At 35.5% G+C, this 18,742-nt stretch overlaps 1 protein-coding gene across 2 annotated transcripts in view; it reads left to right on the forward strand.

The window, feature by feature from the left end:
* The window catches only part of PHF20L1 (PHD finger protein 20 like 1), a 44,487-nt gene that overhangs the window by 10,830 nt on the left and 14,915 nt on the right, over nt 1-18,742 (forward strand). Inside the window, exons 5-11 of one of the 2 annotated variants that reach the window (XM_054385323.1) lie at nt 366-428; nt 4,066-4,273; nt 4,931-5,056; nt 7,922-8,004; nt 11,758-12,010; nt 14,003-14,188; nt 14,388-14,594. In XM_054385323.1, coding sequence (XP_054241298.1) covers nt 366-428; nt 4,066-4,273; nt 4,931-5,056; nt 7,922-8,004; nt 11,758-12,010; nt 14,003-14,188; nt 14,388-14,594 — 1,126 coding nt within the window. The remainder of the gene's footprint in view (nt 1-365; nt 429-4,065; nt 4,274-4,930; nt 5,057-7,921; nt 8,005-11,757; nt 12,011-14,002; nt 14,189-14,387; nt 14,595-18,742) is intronic. The other variant, XM_054385324.1, reaches the window with a different exon arrangement.

An 18,742-nucleotide genomic window follows, 5' to 3' on the forward strand; every position in this document is an offset into this window, starting at 1 on the left:
TTAATTCTTTGATTTGAGCATAGCGTGTCTTAAAGGAAGAGATTGTATTGTAAACTCTGCAGCACTCAAACCATTTTTGAGTTGCAGCAGAAGTGTGTTTTCCTAAGACTCAGCTGTGAAGGTGGAAAGGGAAAATATTTAAAGAGTGGAAAATATTGGTGGGATGTAATGCAACAAGACTGTAGGTTAGATTGCTCTGCAGATAAGCGCAAATTAATTGAAATCACACAGAAATGTGGCTAATGTAGTATAGAGAGAAAATAAAGATGGGGATATTGAGACTGCCCTGTGAGAGCACATGTGAAGTACTCAGATAACTTACTTTTTCTGTTTCATGTTTTTTGTTTTATCTTCGATGTAATTAGGCGCGCGAGAGGGAGCAGATAGCGCCGGAGCTGAGATTAGTCACGGAAATCGAACCAAAAGAAGTGAGTTTTGAGGAGGGTTTTGAAGGAGAGGGAGGGGACTTGGCACACAGGAAGAGGAAGCTGAGGAAAAAGCATGGGTTTGCAATTTGGAGAGAGTTTAAAAGAAGATGTGACAGGAGACAATGTGAGCCAAGATGTAGGTGGGGCAGCCTGTTTAGAATTTGAAAGATGAGGGTAAGGATTCCAGGCTTGATGCGGAACCAGCCAGTCAATAGATGGATTTTTTTATGTACTTGTATGCTTGAATGTGTGGGAGTTGGGAGCTGTGATGTGTCAGGAGAGGAAAAACGTCTGAATCTTTGGTACTCTAGAGAAGCAAAAAGGTGGTGGTTGTAGGCAGGTGAAGGGAGAACCATGTATGCGTGAATTCTCCTATTGACACAAGGGCTGGATTTCAGAAACGATTCTGGTTTTGCCTTCCCACAGTTGCAGGTTTAAAGTTATGCAAAGGAATATTTTAAAATAAAAGTGTTGAGCCAATAGATGTGTAAGGCTGTTGGGTAATTTCCACTAACGTATTTCTTGATAATGCAACTTCCTATGCTTTGATTTAATGAACCTATTTAGCATAATGACCATTTTTTTCTCAGCAGTGATAAAGCAATGTTTTGTCTTCTAACTACAGTGTCATATTCTCTCTTGTAAGTTTTCTCAACATTCTAGAAAGACAAAATTTAGAAAAAATAAAAAACAGAAATGCACTTTTTTGTATTTTAAGTTTATATGTATATACGCATATGAGAAACTTTCAGTGGGATGAGATGCTGTGGGAAGAGGGAAATCAGGATGGATGCTACAGAGTTACAAAACCACAGCCAGAGGAAGGTTAGGACACAAGGGAGAAGCAGGAAAAACTTCTCAGGAGGATTTTTGGGTTTGCTTTATTGATTTGTAATGTGTTTATATTTGGCTTTGTGTATACCAAATGCTCTGGGGGAAAGTCCTGTTAGTACAGATTTACAGTTATTTTCTGTAATATTTATGATATCTAGTGTCCTGCTGTTATCGCTGACAGAGTAAATATTGTACAACAATCCTGACACAGATTTCAGAATTCGTTGTGCTTTAGACTCCCACTGTTACTCTCCCTTTTTTTGTTAATTTTTTGTAAAAATTCTGAAAAGGGCACAAATGCATCTTTCTGAAGGAGGACTTCTCTGCTTTTTCAGTAACAGAGTCATCTTAGCATCTCAGATGCTAAATATTTTTACATATCAGCTCAGTAGGAGTTCAAGCTTAAAAAGTGGAAATGTCTGTGTCATTTTAGTGCCTGTGGAGCCAAAATAAAAATGTACCCACAGAGTTTTGGCAAATTTGGGATCACAAATTATTGAGGTTGGAAGGGAACTCTTGAGATAACCTTGTCCACACCCCCACTCAAGTTGTCTTTCCTGAGTTTGAATTTACATGTAAATCTAGAAAAAATAATGTAGCTATTGCCATAATTAATGTCTGTGTGCTCTGGCTTCTGAATGTTTAATATTTGTTTGTTTCATTGTTGTATGTGTCCTGCTACCCTTTTTAAGCTCCATCTTAAGTAGCCAAACAACAATATAAAATGCAAACAAAAAGCCATTCATGTTGCACAAGAACTGCTACTCTTTGAACAGGATACTTAGTTCAATGTGGTTCTTGTAGCTCTCTATCACTGCAAAGCTTCCAGTTTCAGGGTTTTCAACTTGACTGAAAATTAAAATGCTGGTTCAGAGTTTTTTTGATGCAAATTGCTCATCCTTTACTGCCCACTTTTTTCAAAAGACCCAAGCTCCAGCAGTACTACTGATCCTCTTCATCACTTGGCTGGGGTACAGTGTAAAACTCCTACTCTTAGGTATCCAAACTCCCCTACAGCACAAATCGCTCCATCCTATTTTTGTCCTGCTGGATGGGCAGCGCTCTGAATGGACTGGAGCTAATGTGTGTGCTTGTTTGGGTTGGCCAAAAAGAGGTATCTGTGTTTTTGACTATGCAGCTGGCAGTTAGACACTCTCTCTGTGGCTGACTTGTCACCAAATGGCCTTGGTGGTTGCCTGTTGCATAAGCATCGCCAAAGTGCTTCCAAACCTTTCTGCTGCCAGCTGGACTGAGTGTATGCATCTTGCATTGACAGTTTGGACATGGAACACTATCTTAGAGGAATCAGAACTGTTTGTGTTTCTAAGTGCATAGCTTGATATAATATAGGAGCGTAACCCACATAAAATAGAGACTTAAACATTGAGGTATGTAAAAGAGAACGTATAATATAAGGAAGAGTAATGTTCTGTATTTTCTGTTATGCTTTATTATTCATACACTGAAGAAGGCAAAGAAATAGAACAGAAATTTGAAAGGCATAACACACAATGAGTGGGAATGGAAGCAAGATTTATAAAAGCATGATACTGTAGGTACTACATATCATAACAAGAAAACAGTCCAGGTTACAATACAGAATCATAGAATTGTTGTGGTTGGAAAAGACCTCTAAGATCATTAAGTCCAACCATCAGTGTGGTCTGTCTGCACTTGGGGGAAAAATAATAAAAAATAAAATTAATATTTGTAAACAGTCATGCAAAACTATACAAAGAGTTTTTATTGTACCTCTTTTATATGCAGTAGTACAAATGTGCAAATACTTTTGTAGGCAAATTGCCATGTAGTAAATTAATTAACATTCAAAACACTTGGGTATTTAATTCTTACCGGTGGAGGATGAACGTTGCTACTGGGTTTTATATCACATATAACTTCTCTGTGGAAAAATTGTGTACCCTTGGTGTTCCAGAAATTTTGAAAAAATATTTCAGTAAAAAGGATCAAGTTACAGTTTTCGCAGTTAGATTGATCTGATCCCTGCGTTTAGGTGATGTGAAGCAGGAGTCTGATCACTCCAAACTAGTGGAAAGAGCTTGGCTCAGCCTTAGAAGTATTTGGTTCTCTCCATTGATGTATAAGGTGGCTAGACTTTGTCTGTGTGCAAAAAAGTAGATTAATTTGGGCTGCATGTTCTGTTGTTAACTCCTTGGATGTGTCTGTATGGTCGAATAAGTCATTACCAAAAATGGCACTTATATTGCCCTAAATATGAATTGTGAAATTCAATCATATTAATAGTGCACTTTTTTTTTAAATTTGACATAAAACTTGTAACATGTAATACCAAAAAAGTCCTGTGTCTAGTTACTGTAGACACAGATATAATTAGGTAAGAGTTATCTCTGCTTTGTGAGTTTAATTCAGGAAGAACTCTGCCCCAAACATGCAGCTGGCCGGACCATGCTTTGAGGTGATTGTAGAATAATGGTGAATTTCATAGCCGGAAGGGTAAGAAAATAGTATTCTGGGTTTGGGAGCTTCTGGGTTTCTGAAGTTATGACACATAAAATAGGTAGCAGCCACAATTCTACACAGTGTTGGGTTTTTTTATTTTTTTCCCCTTTTTTGCTTTTTATTCATGTGTCACACTGATAATACATCGAGTTTATTTAGGCAGTTTGGGAAATTCATTCTGCCACTCTTTGAGTAGTAGCCATAAAAATAAATTCAGCTGCTCCTGAACATTTCTAGAGAATTTTCACTGGGTTTATAAGTATTTTCTATTTGTATCTCAGGCACTTTATAATGCTTACTTAACATTTTTTCCTTTCTGGAGGATTGGATAGCTTTGGTCAAAGCTGCTGCAGCAGCAGCAGCCAAGAACAAAGCAGGAAGTAAACCTAGAACCAGCGCAAACAGCAATAAAGATAAAGAGGACAGAAAATGGCTAAAAGTTCCTTCAAAAAAAGAAGAAACCTCAACCTCTACAATCATGCAGGAAGTCCAAAAAAAGGAAGAGGAGCCTACATCTAGTGACGCATTTGGTAAAAACAAATTCTATGGATGATAAAATACATTTTTCAGTAACATTGAAGAATTCCTGTTGTTAATTTTGCAATTAAATAGTAATTAGTATTTCTAGAGTAAAATGTCTCATTTGCTATTTGGATAACTTCACATAACATTTAATCAATTCGGAAAAAAACCTTGTCCGATGAATCTAATTCACTCAGTGTTTAGTAGTTCTGCAAAACTTCTAACTGGCTCTAACAAAAGCAGAACATAGTGTTTTTTAAATTACTTCATTGTATGCTTTGACTCGTATTCCTACATTTTTTGTTACCTTTGACATAATCCCTGATCTTGTTCTAAGAAAGAAATGATTCACTACACATGGTATATCTGTATTCAGGGATGACTGAAACTATTTCTAGGTTGATAAGTATTTGTTCATTTTAATAGCCTTTAATACTGATTTCTCATAATATCATACATGTAAAAATTACAAATGTCAAGGTTATCTGCATCTAATGCTTCAATGTGTAATAAGAAATCTTCAGAGTATGTAATTTAAACTTTAAAGAGAATTTTATAATTACTGCAGTATTCTTATAGCAGTTTTGAAATACTTAGATGTGTTGGGTGATGCTACATAGTTATGAATTGTGTGTTTATTAGATTTCTCTTCTGTTTACAAGCAGGTTTTCCTGTAGTGGATGTTCCAAAGATGGCCTTTGTGCAGGCAGAGAGCACATTATCACACAAGAGGAAATGTAATCTAGGCAACTCATTTCAGGCAAAGAGAGCTCGTCTTAACAAGATCACTGGTAAAATTTTCCTTTCAGTTATAATGAAATATACATGCTAATAGATAAGTTACTAAAGTAGATTGATAAAAGCACATTCATGAGGCAGATGCTCACTATAGTCTTCTACTTGTTTAGAATTTTTTAAGGAATCTATAAATGGTAGAAAAACCTACCTTCTTCATAAATTCTGATAATGTTCTCAGACTTGACTTGATCTTTTTAGTTTTGTAGTAAGGTAGCCACCCTGAACTGATGAATTTCTTGAGTATATTTTCACTCCAGATGTACAATTTTCTCCATTGACTTTTTTATCATTCTAAATGTGTCTCCATGAGAGAATACTCTTATAGCAGAGAATATGTTGCTTTTCTGCAAAAGTGAATTCAATGCTTTAATCACAAAATGTCATACTTGGTAGTTACTTCGTGTAACTGTTCTCAACACACTTCCGCAACTCATGTTGTAATAGATTTTTTTCTCTTGTTGCATAAAATGGAGTATTTAGAAAATGTTAACTGCTGCTGATGCATGCTCGAAGTTGTCATGTGTGTCTCTAGCATGAGTTTTTTGATCTGAAGGAGGCTTGGGTGTCATGCTGGTGTACCTATCAGAATGGCAAAGAAGAGTCATAAAGCATTGTAGCTGTTAGGAAGATGTTAATTTACCAAGCGTCTTACAGCTTCACTGTGGAAGTAAAGCAAATAGCGTGCTTGTGGGAAGAAATCTGAAAAGACCTGTTCTCTGGATTTCAATTCAGCATTCAGTATGCTGTAGAAGGTTCTTGTCTGCCACAAGGGCCATCTGGTGTTCTTTGTTCCCCATTCAACAAAATACAGTTACTTCCTTTTTCCCTTTTTCTTCTGCTGCCACTGCAGGGGGAAATGGTATTTCCTCAATGTTAACAGTGTCTCCTGCAAAGCATGTACTAACATAATTTTTCAATTAGTTGTTGCCTCTGCTCAATGCTTACTTCCACATCTGTTGCAGCGTTGATACCTAAAAGAACAGATATCATCTTGCAGAACAAAACACTTTGTTTTGCTATGCCCTCCATGCTTGTTTGTTGCATGCTGTTAGTGGTAGAGGATGGTGGTCGTGTAATCCTGCTGCTATAGTAGCTTGTGGACTTGTTTTGTCTTTTTCTACAGGCATGGTAGTTGTTTAGAAAGACACCTAATAGGGTAGAAAAGGAGGAGATAGTTATGTGTTCACAGATCTGGCAGAATCTAGGCTTGTTTCATGGCTTTACTCTCTGAGCACTGAGCATCTAGCCGGAAATAAAAATCGTAGAATGGTATAGGTTGGAAGAGACCTTTATGTTCATCTAGTTCAATCCCCATGCCATGGACAGGTTCATATTCTGCTAGATCAGGTTGCTCAAGGCCCTGTCCAACCTGACCTTGAACACCGCCAATTACGTAGCATCCACAACCTCTGGTCAGCCTATTTGTAGAACTGTAAAAGCTGCCTTAGATGACAGTTTGTTGTTCAGTATTTAAAACTTTGCTGTGCTCAGTTTTGAAAAGTGTTTCATACTTTTCATTTTAGATTCATCATTGTCAGTATAAAGAACTTTGCTGATTGCACAACTTGGTTGAAACAGGATAATTTGTGTCACAAATGTTTGTTTAGGTTCATGAAATCTAAATCTTTACATGAAGCCTGATGCATAACTAAAATCTTACCCGATAATTTTATTTATATTAATGTAGTGGGGCTACAGTATGCATGTTTCGCTGTAAAATCTATTTATTTACCCCTCTTGTTATGGACATGGTGTTCTGAAAAAGTTTATTTAAAATATAACTGCTTTGCAGTAAAGTAAAGCATAAGTTTATCTAACATAAAGAGTAAATGAAACAAAACACCTGGTAATAAATGTGGTAGCTCTCTAGCAAAATACCAGACTGTTCTTTGTGTGCATGTTTTTGGTTTTGTTTTTTTTTTTATTTTTAATGTCTTGAATGCTTCCTGAGCTTCACTATTTTGCACTATAAATTAGTTTTGAGCATATCTAATTTTTCATGGAACACTATAGGAATTTCTTGTGGATTTGTTAGCTGCAGTTATTTTTGAGAACTTAAGCTCTCTGCCCCCAATATTGATATTCTCAGGGATTGTAATGGTAACTTTAACTCAGATCTTCATTTTGCAGTTTTTATTCAGTTCTGCTTTGTCTTGTGACACAGAACTTTTTCTTTCCGTGCATAATTAAGTAATTAAAGTTATTAAAAAGCTTTCTCATACTTGTGTTGCCTTGTCTTACACAGATTTTTTTTTTGTGATAGTAGTCCTGATAATTGTATGAGTTCATGAATGAAGAGACATTTTGCTGATATATTTACTGCCAATATGGTCTTGTTATTGTGATAATTTGGGGAGCTTCACTGCTGAGAATATTCATTTGGAAATTAAATCCCTTGTTCTATTCTAAGAAAGGTTTGCATGTGTTAGAAGTAGTAATACAAAAATCTGATGGGAATTTCCTGAAGACTGTGAAGGGGAGATACAGAAAAGGTTTATAAATAACTTTGATCTCTCAAAAGTTATTTAAGTTTCATAGGCTTTAAGGCCTAAGTGCTTGGGCTTTAGTAGAACGATGAGGCATTATTTTGCAATTAATAATTTCAATTTCATTTTCATCTTGCAAGTGGAAATGCCAGAGAAGTATCTGTTGTGAGAGAACACTCATTGTGGGAACAACCGTTAATTCTTTGTTCCTTCTAATTTAAAATGTCCAGCTTTGTGTTCAGCTGTTTCGGAGAGAATGATGTAGTAGATATAAGCAGTTTGTATTTCCTTTCTCACTGTTTTGCTTTAGTTTCCACAAAGTTTTATTGCAAGCTGCTTTTAACTAAAAACTTTTGCCACTTTTCTCCCAAGGTTTGTTGGCATCCAAAGCTGTTGTTGCGGATGGTGCTGAAAAAAAGGAAGGCAACAAAGAAACAGCTCCAGTCCTGGAGCAGGTATGAAATGGTAGCGTTTGATTCTTTTGCAAGGTTCCCACTGGAGTGTGCCATGGAGATATAGTACCTACAACATTAAAATTTGCCCTTTCAGATATAACAGGGAACTGAAAATTGATCTTATGTTTACATTTCTGGCAGAGCTAGAATTATGGAATTTTAATTGTCTCTAAGCAAGGTGTTGACTTGAATTTCAGTAATGAGCTTTTATGTTAGAAAACTAACGGAACACGATAGAAAATTGAAGTCTCTGTGCAACAAATAGGAGACCAGTGTCCCAAGGTCCGGTTTTACAGCTGGAAACATGACTGACTTAGGAAAAGGCCCCTACACAAATTTAATTTGTGTTTGAAACAGGGCTCTTGACATCTTACAGAACTTCCTTTAAGAGAAGTTTCTTTTATACTGTAAGAATTTGGTGTTGTAGGCTTGTTTGTGTTTTATGAACCGCTCAATGAGCCATACATTTTTGCAAGGGTGTGTATTTTAATAAATACAAAAAAGAAACTTTTAAATGATGTTAAGGGTCTGATTTTTAAACCTGCATATTTGCAGAACCTAAAGGCTGCCATTTGATCTTTGGCTTACTCCACTGTGTTGAGGCAGTGCTTGACTCTGAGTTACGCGTTGTCCTGCGCATTAATAGGGCTGAATGCTTAAGCACGGTAAAGCAAGCTAAGGTTGAACAGTAGTCTTGATTCAGGACATCTTTTTTTTCAGTGATTTAAATCAGAGCCTTAATGTAGTTTTAATACAGCTTTTTTGTATTCATTTTCAGTCTTCAACAGCAGCCTTGCTGCCTGCAATTTTAAAAGAGCACTTGTGTTCTTAAGCCCCGGCACACTCTATGAATAGCCCCTACTCCAAACTTTATTTGATAGTTGGGTTGTACTGTTTTTTTAGAGCTCATACATAATTGCATTGCTGTGGTTTTCCCATTGACACTGCATTGGATGCAAGTCTTGTCAATGGAACATGATTTTCTGTTTCTAATGCTGTCGCTGTAATGGCTAATGGAGCCACTACGGGGTCAATGCATTGACTAATACTTTGCATAAAGGTTTACAGTGTATTGACATGACATTCCATTTCTCAAATTTTTGCATATTAAAGATGCTATGATTTTATTGCTACTGTGTGTGATATTTTCAATGTGCAAAAAACTGTGAAATGGCTTACAGCATGTTGTTCTTGGAGGAATCATTACAATGTAAATCTTACCATGCAGAATCCCATTGCAGTGAATGGGACTTCGTGGTTTACATAGACTCTGTATGCAACAGGATAAACTACAGTGCATATTTACTAAACATTTTTTTGTTACTACTTAGACTTAGCAACTCGGCTGTTTCTGTTTTATGGATTAGATATTTAAAAAGATGTCTCTGTCATTGTTTACATGCTAACGGTCTGAAAAACCTCATTTTTGGAAATAATAGTTAAGATCCTTTAGAGAGGCATCTAAAATCCCAAATTGTCCTATTCCTTTACTTCTAAGTAAAACAAGAAACCTCAAAAACGTTTGAATTATTTACTATGGGGAGGAAAATTTTTAAGCTTAAGTTTGTTTTTTTTTTTCACTAAGTTCCTGCCCAAGTTTGAATTTAAATGGCCGAGTTATAAACCCCCCCAAAAGATTTTCCAATAGCAAAGCTGACATTCCTTAGAGGTTTTGTCTGCTACTGCTATAAAATTGAATGGGTAAAATATCTTGTAGGAGTTTTTAATAATGTAATGCAGAACATGGTAGAAGTATTCAGGCCAGTAGCCGAAAACTGACTTTGTTGATGGAAGTTTATTTTATTTATATTTATATATTTTTAGTTTACAATTGTCTTAAACCCAGAACCTCAGAGGATTAGTTGCAGATACAATAGTTTATTTGACTGTATTAGGGTATGTCATGTTTATTTCCTTTTGACCAAGACCTGATTAGATGAATAACATTAATTCATTAAGGTTTTTAATGTTAATTTGTCCTGTTAAGAGGTTAAGCACCTTATCAAAATATTAATTTAATTTTTTTAATCTTGTTTAAATAACTTTGTAATTTGAAATTAATGGATGCTGTAGTAATGTCTTTCACATCTGTGAAGATGAACAATAAAATTGTTTATTTACAAGTTACGACTCTAATTAATTTCTGGTAATGCCTCTCATAACCAGCATAGGTATACTCGACAGTTCATGGAATATTTTATTTAAATGAATAAACTGCACTTAGTACATGTGTAAATGAGTTATTCAAGGTAGAACTGATGTCTGCTCAATGGGATGTTTTACACCGGATCTTTACATGATACTTCCAGCAAAGCTATTCATGTAGCATTCAGGGATTCTCTTTTACAAACATAGAATGTGCAGGAGTGGTTGGTTGGTTGCTTGTTTAATTTGCCTTTTTTCTTTTTCTCCATTGGAACGTGGAAATTTCCAGTGGAAAATAGCATTGCAATTTATAACAAAGCCCAGTAATACCCTGAAATCATCAAGAGATGTGATGCTTTTAGTTTGGTTAAAGTGGTGCACACATTGTAGAAATAGCTTTCTACTTTCTCAGTTATGGTTTTACTAGATGGTACTATGCTGTGTGATGCAACTGGGACAAGAAAGGGGACAGATTTAAGAAATTATCTTCAGATACTGTAGTTTGCCATGATTGGGCAAGTTGTGACACACACACAGATTATTCCATAAAGCAGGAAGAACTTCAAGTTAAAAATCTAAAATACTAATGTCTGTCAACACATGCTAATTGTTGCAGTATTTCAGTATCTGTGTATAAAAAGGATGAGAATTCATGAAATTGAAAGCTTTTATATGGTTGATAATTCTTGTTCTTCAAAAACCGTTTTAACTGTTATCTGCTCATTTCTCCCCAGCAGTTAGCAATCTATTTAACCCTGTGGTGCTAGAAGTTGCGATTTCTTCATGTGTTTGCACAAATATAATGTGGTGAAATCCAGACTCCCAGCACTGAAAAGGGTTGTGTGAGAGTGGTGTTCAAAGTTCAGAAACTTTTTACTGTTTTCAGACATTCCTTAAAGGAGCATTATCAATTTTTTTTCAGGTTCTTTTATAAATGAAGTTCATGGGTTTTTGCTATGGTCAGGAAAGTGACTGCAAAGGGAAAATTCTGAGAACTTTTTAGAACTGCAGTCCTCTGAACAGGGATCATTTGTTCATAGCAGTGCAAAAGCCTGTCAGAGTTCAAGGAGTGTCTGGATAACTCTCTTAGTTGTATAGCTTAGGTAACCCTGTGAGGAGCAGGGAGTTGGACTCTGGTCTTTGTTGCCCAACTTCATATACTCTATGAATCTGTGATTGTACATCGGTGTGCATATTTTAGCTTGTAATTTTGTGTTGTGTTGTAATTGCAATTTAGCTTAGTGTTCTCCAAGTTATACTTTGAGACAGCTCTGGTCCTGGTCTGCTGAAGATGAAAGGGACAGAAACTTAAAAAAAAAAAAAGTGAATTTTTAAAACATGAATAGAAAAAAATGTTTTGTTTTAGGGTGTTTTGCAAGTATTTCACATAGTAAGAAATGAGGATATTCTGAATGCTGTAAAATAATTGATAGTGCTCCTTTAAAAAAATGTTAATGTGATACATTTTAAATAGTTTTCTTTTGCAAGTAATGTTGCTTTAACATGTGTTTTGAATACTGAAGTTGCTTTAAAAAAGATCAAAATAGAATACAAGAACTACAGCGAAGAAACTGAAATAAAAGTATCAATTTTTTATTATTTATTCAGGAGATTTCACCTAAACCACAAAGTCAGAAAAAAAATGAAGCTGATATTAGCAGTTCTGCCAACAATCAGAAACCTGCACTGTTATCCTCAACTTTGTCTTCAGGAAAGGCTCGCAGCAAGAAATGCAAACAAGAATCTGGAGATTCTTCTGGGTGTATAAAGCCCCCTAAATCGCCACTTTCCCCAGAATTAATACAAGTCGAGGATTTGACGCTGGTCTCTCAGCTTCCTTCTTCTGTGATAAATAAAACTAGTGAGCACAGACATTTTAAAAAAAATACTGTAATTACATATAAGAGATATGCAGAGATTTTTTTTTTTTGTTGTAAATGGCTATTGCTTTTAAAAATTAATCTGCTTTAAATAAAAGGTCCAAGTGGGAGAATTAGGGGTAGCTTAGTAATTTAAAAGTCAAATCATATAATAAGGTATATGAATTACTCTACCAGAGATAATAAATCTAAATAATACATATATATTTATAGACATGTAGCTTTTAATGTGGGGCTTTCCCTCCAGATTAAATCTCCACTTCAGTATTAACAGTGATACAAGAGAAATCTAACCTCTCTTCTGAAGGGGCCTGATTCATTAAAAAGAAAAGAATTAACCTTGATTGTGAGGACTTCTTCTCCTCTTAGAAATTTTGCCTTCAGCAGGCTCATGTGCTGTACCTGTTGGCTGTGGTATTCTTTACCTTATGTGATAATTCCTCCAAATACGATGTAAAGGAGAAGAATGTTCAAGATCTGTGGTTGAGAAATATTAAAAAAAAAAAAAAGTCTCAGAAGAATACCATAATTTTCATTTTCTTGACATGTAACTGATTTGCTAAGTAGCAAAATACTGGTTATCGGAAGACCAGGGAAAAGTTCATACTGCATACATGAATGTAGTCTTTTGTGTGACTTAACTTTTTTTGAGATTACATTAGATTTTCAGTGTTACTTAGTCAGGCTCTTTGTTACCTGAAAAGCATTAAATGATGAGGCCAAGAGTTAAAATAAACATGAGTTCCAGTAAGTCAAAAGCCATATTTTTATTCCACTTTTAGAATAGTTGTTGAAGATGGATGACTAAAACTGCATTGTGTTTTCCCCTTAACTTTTGATTTGATATTGTACCTTAGGAGATAAGTTCCCTTCAATCTTTTCTCACAGATAACTTTAAATGAATGAGCAAGACAGGGCTGCAGATTAATCCATCTTTATTCAGGACACATTAGTATAAATTGTATTTATCCCCACAAAATATTAGCAGTCATTATATTGTAATATGCCTTCCCTCCCCTCCCTTAAAATAATGGTAAGTAGTTTTCCTTGAACATGTTTGTATTTTTGACCAAGTTAGGCTTCTGTCTAGCAGTACTCAAAAATCAGCTATTTAAAAAATCAGCTACTTAATAGTTTAGGTTTTGCTAGTGCTGTCTTTTAGTCTCTGGCTTCCAAGTGTTTGCCTCCTCTAATGGAAATTCAGTTTTGTTGTGTCTTTATTTGTAAATCTGTACATCTTTGAATCCAAAAGCAACTTAAGAAAAGGAGAGAGCAGTGTTTTACTGGGTAATAATGACTTACATGTTTTTCTAAGGCAAAGGCTTGTGAAACTTTGGAGAAGTGTAGGGGAACATGGGGATTTTGTTTTTAATGAATCAGGCCTATTTTAATCTATATCAGTCCTCCACCACCTTGCTTTAAAAAAACAATGGAAAGGCTTCTTGAGCCTTCTTACTGTGCCATGTGTGCATGTGAAATATAGTTGGAGTATTGATATCAGGTTAGCAGATCATGGGAGGTGGGATATAAAATTAACCATGACTTCGGGTTATGTTTTTTTAAGTTGTATATTACCACTATCCATAACTTTTTAGATCTTCAACTGTGATCATTTGTTCTGTTTACTGTTAAATCCTATTGCCCCCTTCCATTATAAGTAGCCTACTCTCATGGGTTATATGGGGGGGGTTGCTTATTGTAACTTAATGTTTGCCTAAAACAACAGTCTTTATCAGTGGGGAAGTAGATGGCCTAATAATGTATATAAAACAAAAAGCAGAATCATACCTTGAGCATAACTTTTTGTGCTCCTGGTAGTCACAGTTTTTAGTTACTTTTACCAGCTGTGCTGTGATTTACCAGCTTTAAAAATAAGAGCTATTTAAAGCACTCCCCATCTTTAAATCTCAAATACTGCGGTAAGATTGTGGTATATCTCTCTGCTTCATGAACATTGAAAGATCTCTTTTTAGGTCCATCACAGCCAGTGAATTCCCCTAGATCCTACAAACATAGCCAACGGAGAAGAAGATCACAGCGTTTAGCCACTTGCTCCTTGCCTGATGATTCTATAGAAAAAGTTTCTTCTCCCTCTTCGGTTACTGATGGAAAAGTGTTCTCCATCAGTGGTCAAAATCAACAGTCATCAAAATTGGAGGGTAATGTATCTTAATCTAATAAAGAACTGCCCAAGAGAAATTGAATCATAACAATTGGACCTTTCAAGGTTTTCATCTAATGGGATATTTTGACTGATTGTATCTAAAGCTGTATGCTTTTGTTATGTAACTGCAAACCAAACTGTTGTTTGCTGGGCCTATATATCTTTTTTAATACTACGTTTTTTCTTTTATGTAGTACCTGCTGTTGCTCATATATCACTTGAGAAGCGTGGACCGTGTCTCCCTCTTGATTTAAGCCGTAGTTCGGAAGTTACAGCGCCATTATCCACAGAATCCACTTTCCATAATGAATACCCCAATAAAGACAAGGAAGATATTCAGATGATTACATATCTTTCTTCCAAAGCAGTAACTGATGGAAGAGTAGCTACAACAGCGTCAGGTAAAGAGATTGGGTATACAACCAGTTAGGTTTATAGCTGTAGGGTAAAAACGGGAATATGGAGGGGGTACTTTATTCCTTACTGCACACTCACAAACCTGCTGCTCTTTCTGGGGTCCATCATCTGCATATTCTTTATCTTCCACTGACTTTGAGCTACATTAGCACTTTCTAACACACTTTAAGGAGAATCTGAGAGAATGGAATATAAAAAGCAGATTGCTTTCAGAAATATTTCATATATTAAAACTTCTAAAAATTAAGTTGTTTACTAACATACTAAATATACTAAATCTTGATGTACTCATTGGTCTTGTGGCTTCAGTTTTAAAAATGTGTAGCACATTGCAAGGCAGTCAGCATTCTTCTACTTCCATTTGCAGTGGGAGTTTTGTCAATTGCTTGCTATGAATGTTACTTAAAAATATTTCTGAAAAATCCTGTAAAACTTGATAGACTTGTCTTAGCCTTGTAGAATTAGCATAGAGCCCATACTAGATCTCTGTGCTGCCTCTCAGTTCGTAACACTTTACTGGCTACTGTGTTTCCAGTGAATCATTTGGATACAGGCAATTAGGAGATGGGATGAAAGGCTTACATACTGATTTGCAGACTCTAAAAGTGGGTTGCTTTCATCCAATTGTGTGTTAGGTATCCATATACTTACTTCATAAGTAAGTCTCTTATGTAAGTGAGTATCAGAGAATTTTTTTAATTGGCTTCCAGGAAAGATTTTTGTTTGTTTGTTTGTTATGATAAATGAGAACATTTTTCAATAAACTTAAGAGGAGGAAAAAGTCAAAGAGGAAGGTTTTGGTAAGTGTGATCAATCGTAAGGGAGGACATCATGACCTTAAATATGTAATTATGACACTCAAAACTATAACAGTCTTATTTGGAGGAAGAGAAAAAAAAAGAAGCTAAAAACTTTGCATTAAGCTGATAGTATAGCTGCAGTGCTAAATCAGTAAAGCATTTTGTTCAGTATGTACAACACCTCCTTGGATGTGTACCCACACATACTCCCACTGAAACTGTAAGGTGATCAGTTGAAGTTGTAGGATAGCTATTTAATCAGATGTAGCAAAAGATAGGAAGATTGTTGGGTCAGTATTGTGTAGATTAAAATAGATTATTGTAGTTGTTATTTCTCTCAAAAAATGGATCTATTAGTATGATCTATTAGTGTCTTAAACTTCTAAAAATAAGGACTAAGGTCATTTCTAATGAGTTGCCACTTAAGCTTTAAAAATACTAATTTCTTGAGTGAAACAATCTGACTGTTCATTTGCCTTTGCTACATTGCATAGCAGTAGAATCATAGATTCCTGAGGAAATTGCTTCTGTATAAGTCCTTTAATCTCATGTCTTCTGCCATCGGGAGTTTTCTGTATGTCCACTGATAGGACAAGATCATAAACTAACAGCTTCGAACTGCCATCTGTTTCTTCTTTATTAGAACTTACTTCAGTTACTAGGCTTTTCTTACATATTTTCTAGATCATTTAATGTGTAGTTGGTGATGCTGATGGGTATGTATTTTGTTGTCTGCTTCTGTCATTGGACTGGCTTGGATTCTGAGTGAGCTGGTTCAAAACCCAGCATTCATGAGTACACTTGTGCATGTTCATTTGTTTAGCTGTGTCTTGTTCTTGACCACAGCTAATTAAAGAAATAATATGTTTTATTTATAGCCACCTTTATTTGTGAGTCAAAAATCATTGACATGTCCACATACTTTGTGTCAAGGGAAACCATGTCAAAATTAAATGGTATTACTATTTGACTCCAGAATGAGAAGATGGAAACACTTGCAACCGATGCTGGAAGATACAGTTTATAGTGTTATTTGAAGCTTAATGAAGCTTTTAATGACTTCTTTACTAAAAACTAACTAACTTGGTGTTTGTCAGAGGGGAGGGATGGGGTGTGGTGAGGTGCAGAAGCATAATGGTAACTCAATAACATGTAGATTCCTTCTCAAAAATCATTGCTCAAAGTGAACAGTTTATTTCTTAAGTGCAGCACAGAAGCACTGTGATTAATTCCTTCAGCCCACAGCCTACAAGGAAATACTATGCACTTTGGTAGACACTGGTACACTACCAGTTAATTATTGAACAGTGGTGCTGTTTTCGCCTGAATAGGTGCATGGAGCTACTTGTGATCACCTGATACTGCACACACAACTAAGAATCCTTGCTTTTATTTGTCAAACTGCTTAAAATGTAGATAATTGACCTTTTTGTCATTTAGATTTTCACAGACATTAAATTTGCAGTTGATCTGAATACATGCAAAACACTGCAGTTTCCAGTTCTGACTGCATGAAGTTCAAATAGTTTTGCAGCTACCATTTTCTTTAAGTTCGTGCTATTTTTCTTGATTTCTGTAGCTCTGCACCACTTTTGTTGGTTTAACTGGTACATATTGAGCAAACAATTTCAGCAAACAATCTGGATTTTACTTATATTGTTACATTTACTAATGCAGGAATATTAATAAGATATTTATAAAAGTAATAGCAATATTATAATTATCTGTTATTCCCTGTTCTAGCTCAGTCTAGATGATTTTGCTAGCAGGGTAACATTAGGTTAAGTATATGGGAGAAATTTGTACTTATGCTAAAAGAAGAAACATTATATACTTTTGCATAATTTTATTGATATCAGTTTACTGCATCAGAAAAAAGAAATGGCTGATGTAAAAATTTTTCAGAAAATTAGATCAGTCTTTTCTTAAACTCTTCCTGGTGCTATTGGTTACCCTGCTTTTAAGAAATATCTTTGCTCTAGTGAATGCAAGATTGTTAGTTTGGACCTGTTTGCTTCACTCAGCCCATCTGTTGACAGTCAGGTTTACTCCCCAGTTTGACTGTCTGCCATTCTATCTCTGCCCTGATGTTGCCACGAGGTTTTTGGGTTGGGATAGTTAGGTGAAGGAAAGCAAGTCCTCATCCTGCTTAAAGATATTTTGTGGAGAATCTGATACTAATCTATAGTATGTATTTAAAGGGCATTAAGGGATAAAATTCATTCTGTGCACTGGGAATTGAAAACACAAAATTAGTTACTATAGAACTATGAATTATGCTGGTCATGTTATGGTTTAATTTGTATATTAATACAGATGATGATATTTCTCTTATTTAGGAAAGTTGAAACATCAAGAGCCTTGGAACAGACTATCTTGCTTCAAAATAAGTCACTTCACATTGGTACAATTTGTTTTAATTTGCTCAACTGCAATAAGCAGTGCCACTAAAAGTCTGTCTGTGCTGCTGCACTCCTAGCACAGCATCCTCTTGTGTTCTGTAGTTTCTGTCATTTCTCCACACCAGACTAGGAGATGTGGCATTGGAAACATGGCATGAACTGGACTGGAAAGTGCTGTGATTTGCATTTCCTTTTAATCTGAAATCAGTCTTCTGGTGATAAAATTGATCTTAGAACAATCACATAATCAGTTTATCAAGTCTAATCTCTAAGCATCTTTCTGCTGAACATTAATTGCAGACCTCCTAGGCTTCACTGTGTGGGAGGTGGCTGACTAGACTCCTCAGAAGGAGTAACATTGCAATTCAAAGTAGCAGTTAAAAATAAAAGATAGTATTTCCATGAAGGAAACTTTTTATAAACTAATATTTTTCATGCTGTATTTGTTACTTAACCTTCAGCCTGTCATTGTCTACTTTGACTGATTTTGGGGTTACTTGTAAGGCATAGCAACTGCACAGTTAAAAATTAGATGTTGCAAACCTTAACACTTTATTTGAGGATTTGAGAATTGAGGATTCTCAATCTAGAATGATTTCTGATTAATAGAAGCCAAGAATAACATTGCAGTGTATAAAGGCATAATAGCGATTTCTCTTCTCAGGTTACTATAGAAAAGCAGTCTGGAGAGCTCTATCACTGAGATGGGTATTTGTGTGACTGTAGCACACTTCTGCCCATCATAAACTCTCCTTCAAGCACTTATATAGTGACTAGCTGATTGCTTTGTCAGATATGCTTGCATTAAAAACTGTGGAGATGCTCAAGTTTGTTGTGTTGTGGCTATCAGTATCAGAGCACATTAGAATGTCTAACGTAGAGATTTCTTCTGTGTAATGATGTTTAAATACTAACTCATTTAACATTGAG

The sequence above is a fragment of the Indicator indicator genome, chromosome 12, assembly GCF_027791375.1.
Source record: "Indicator indicator isolate 239-I01 chromosome 12, UM_Iind_1.1, whole genome shotgun sequence".
Lineage (NCBI taxonomy): Eukaryota > Metazoa > Chordata > Aves > Piciformes > Indicatoridae > Indicator > Indicator indicator.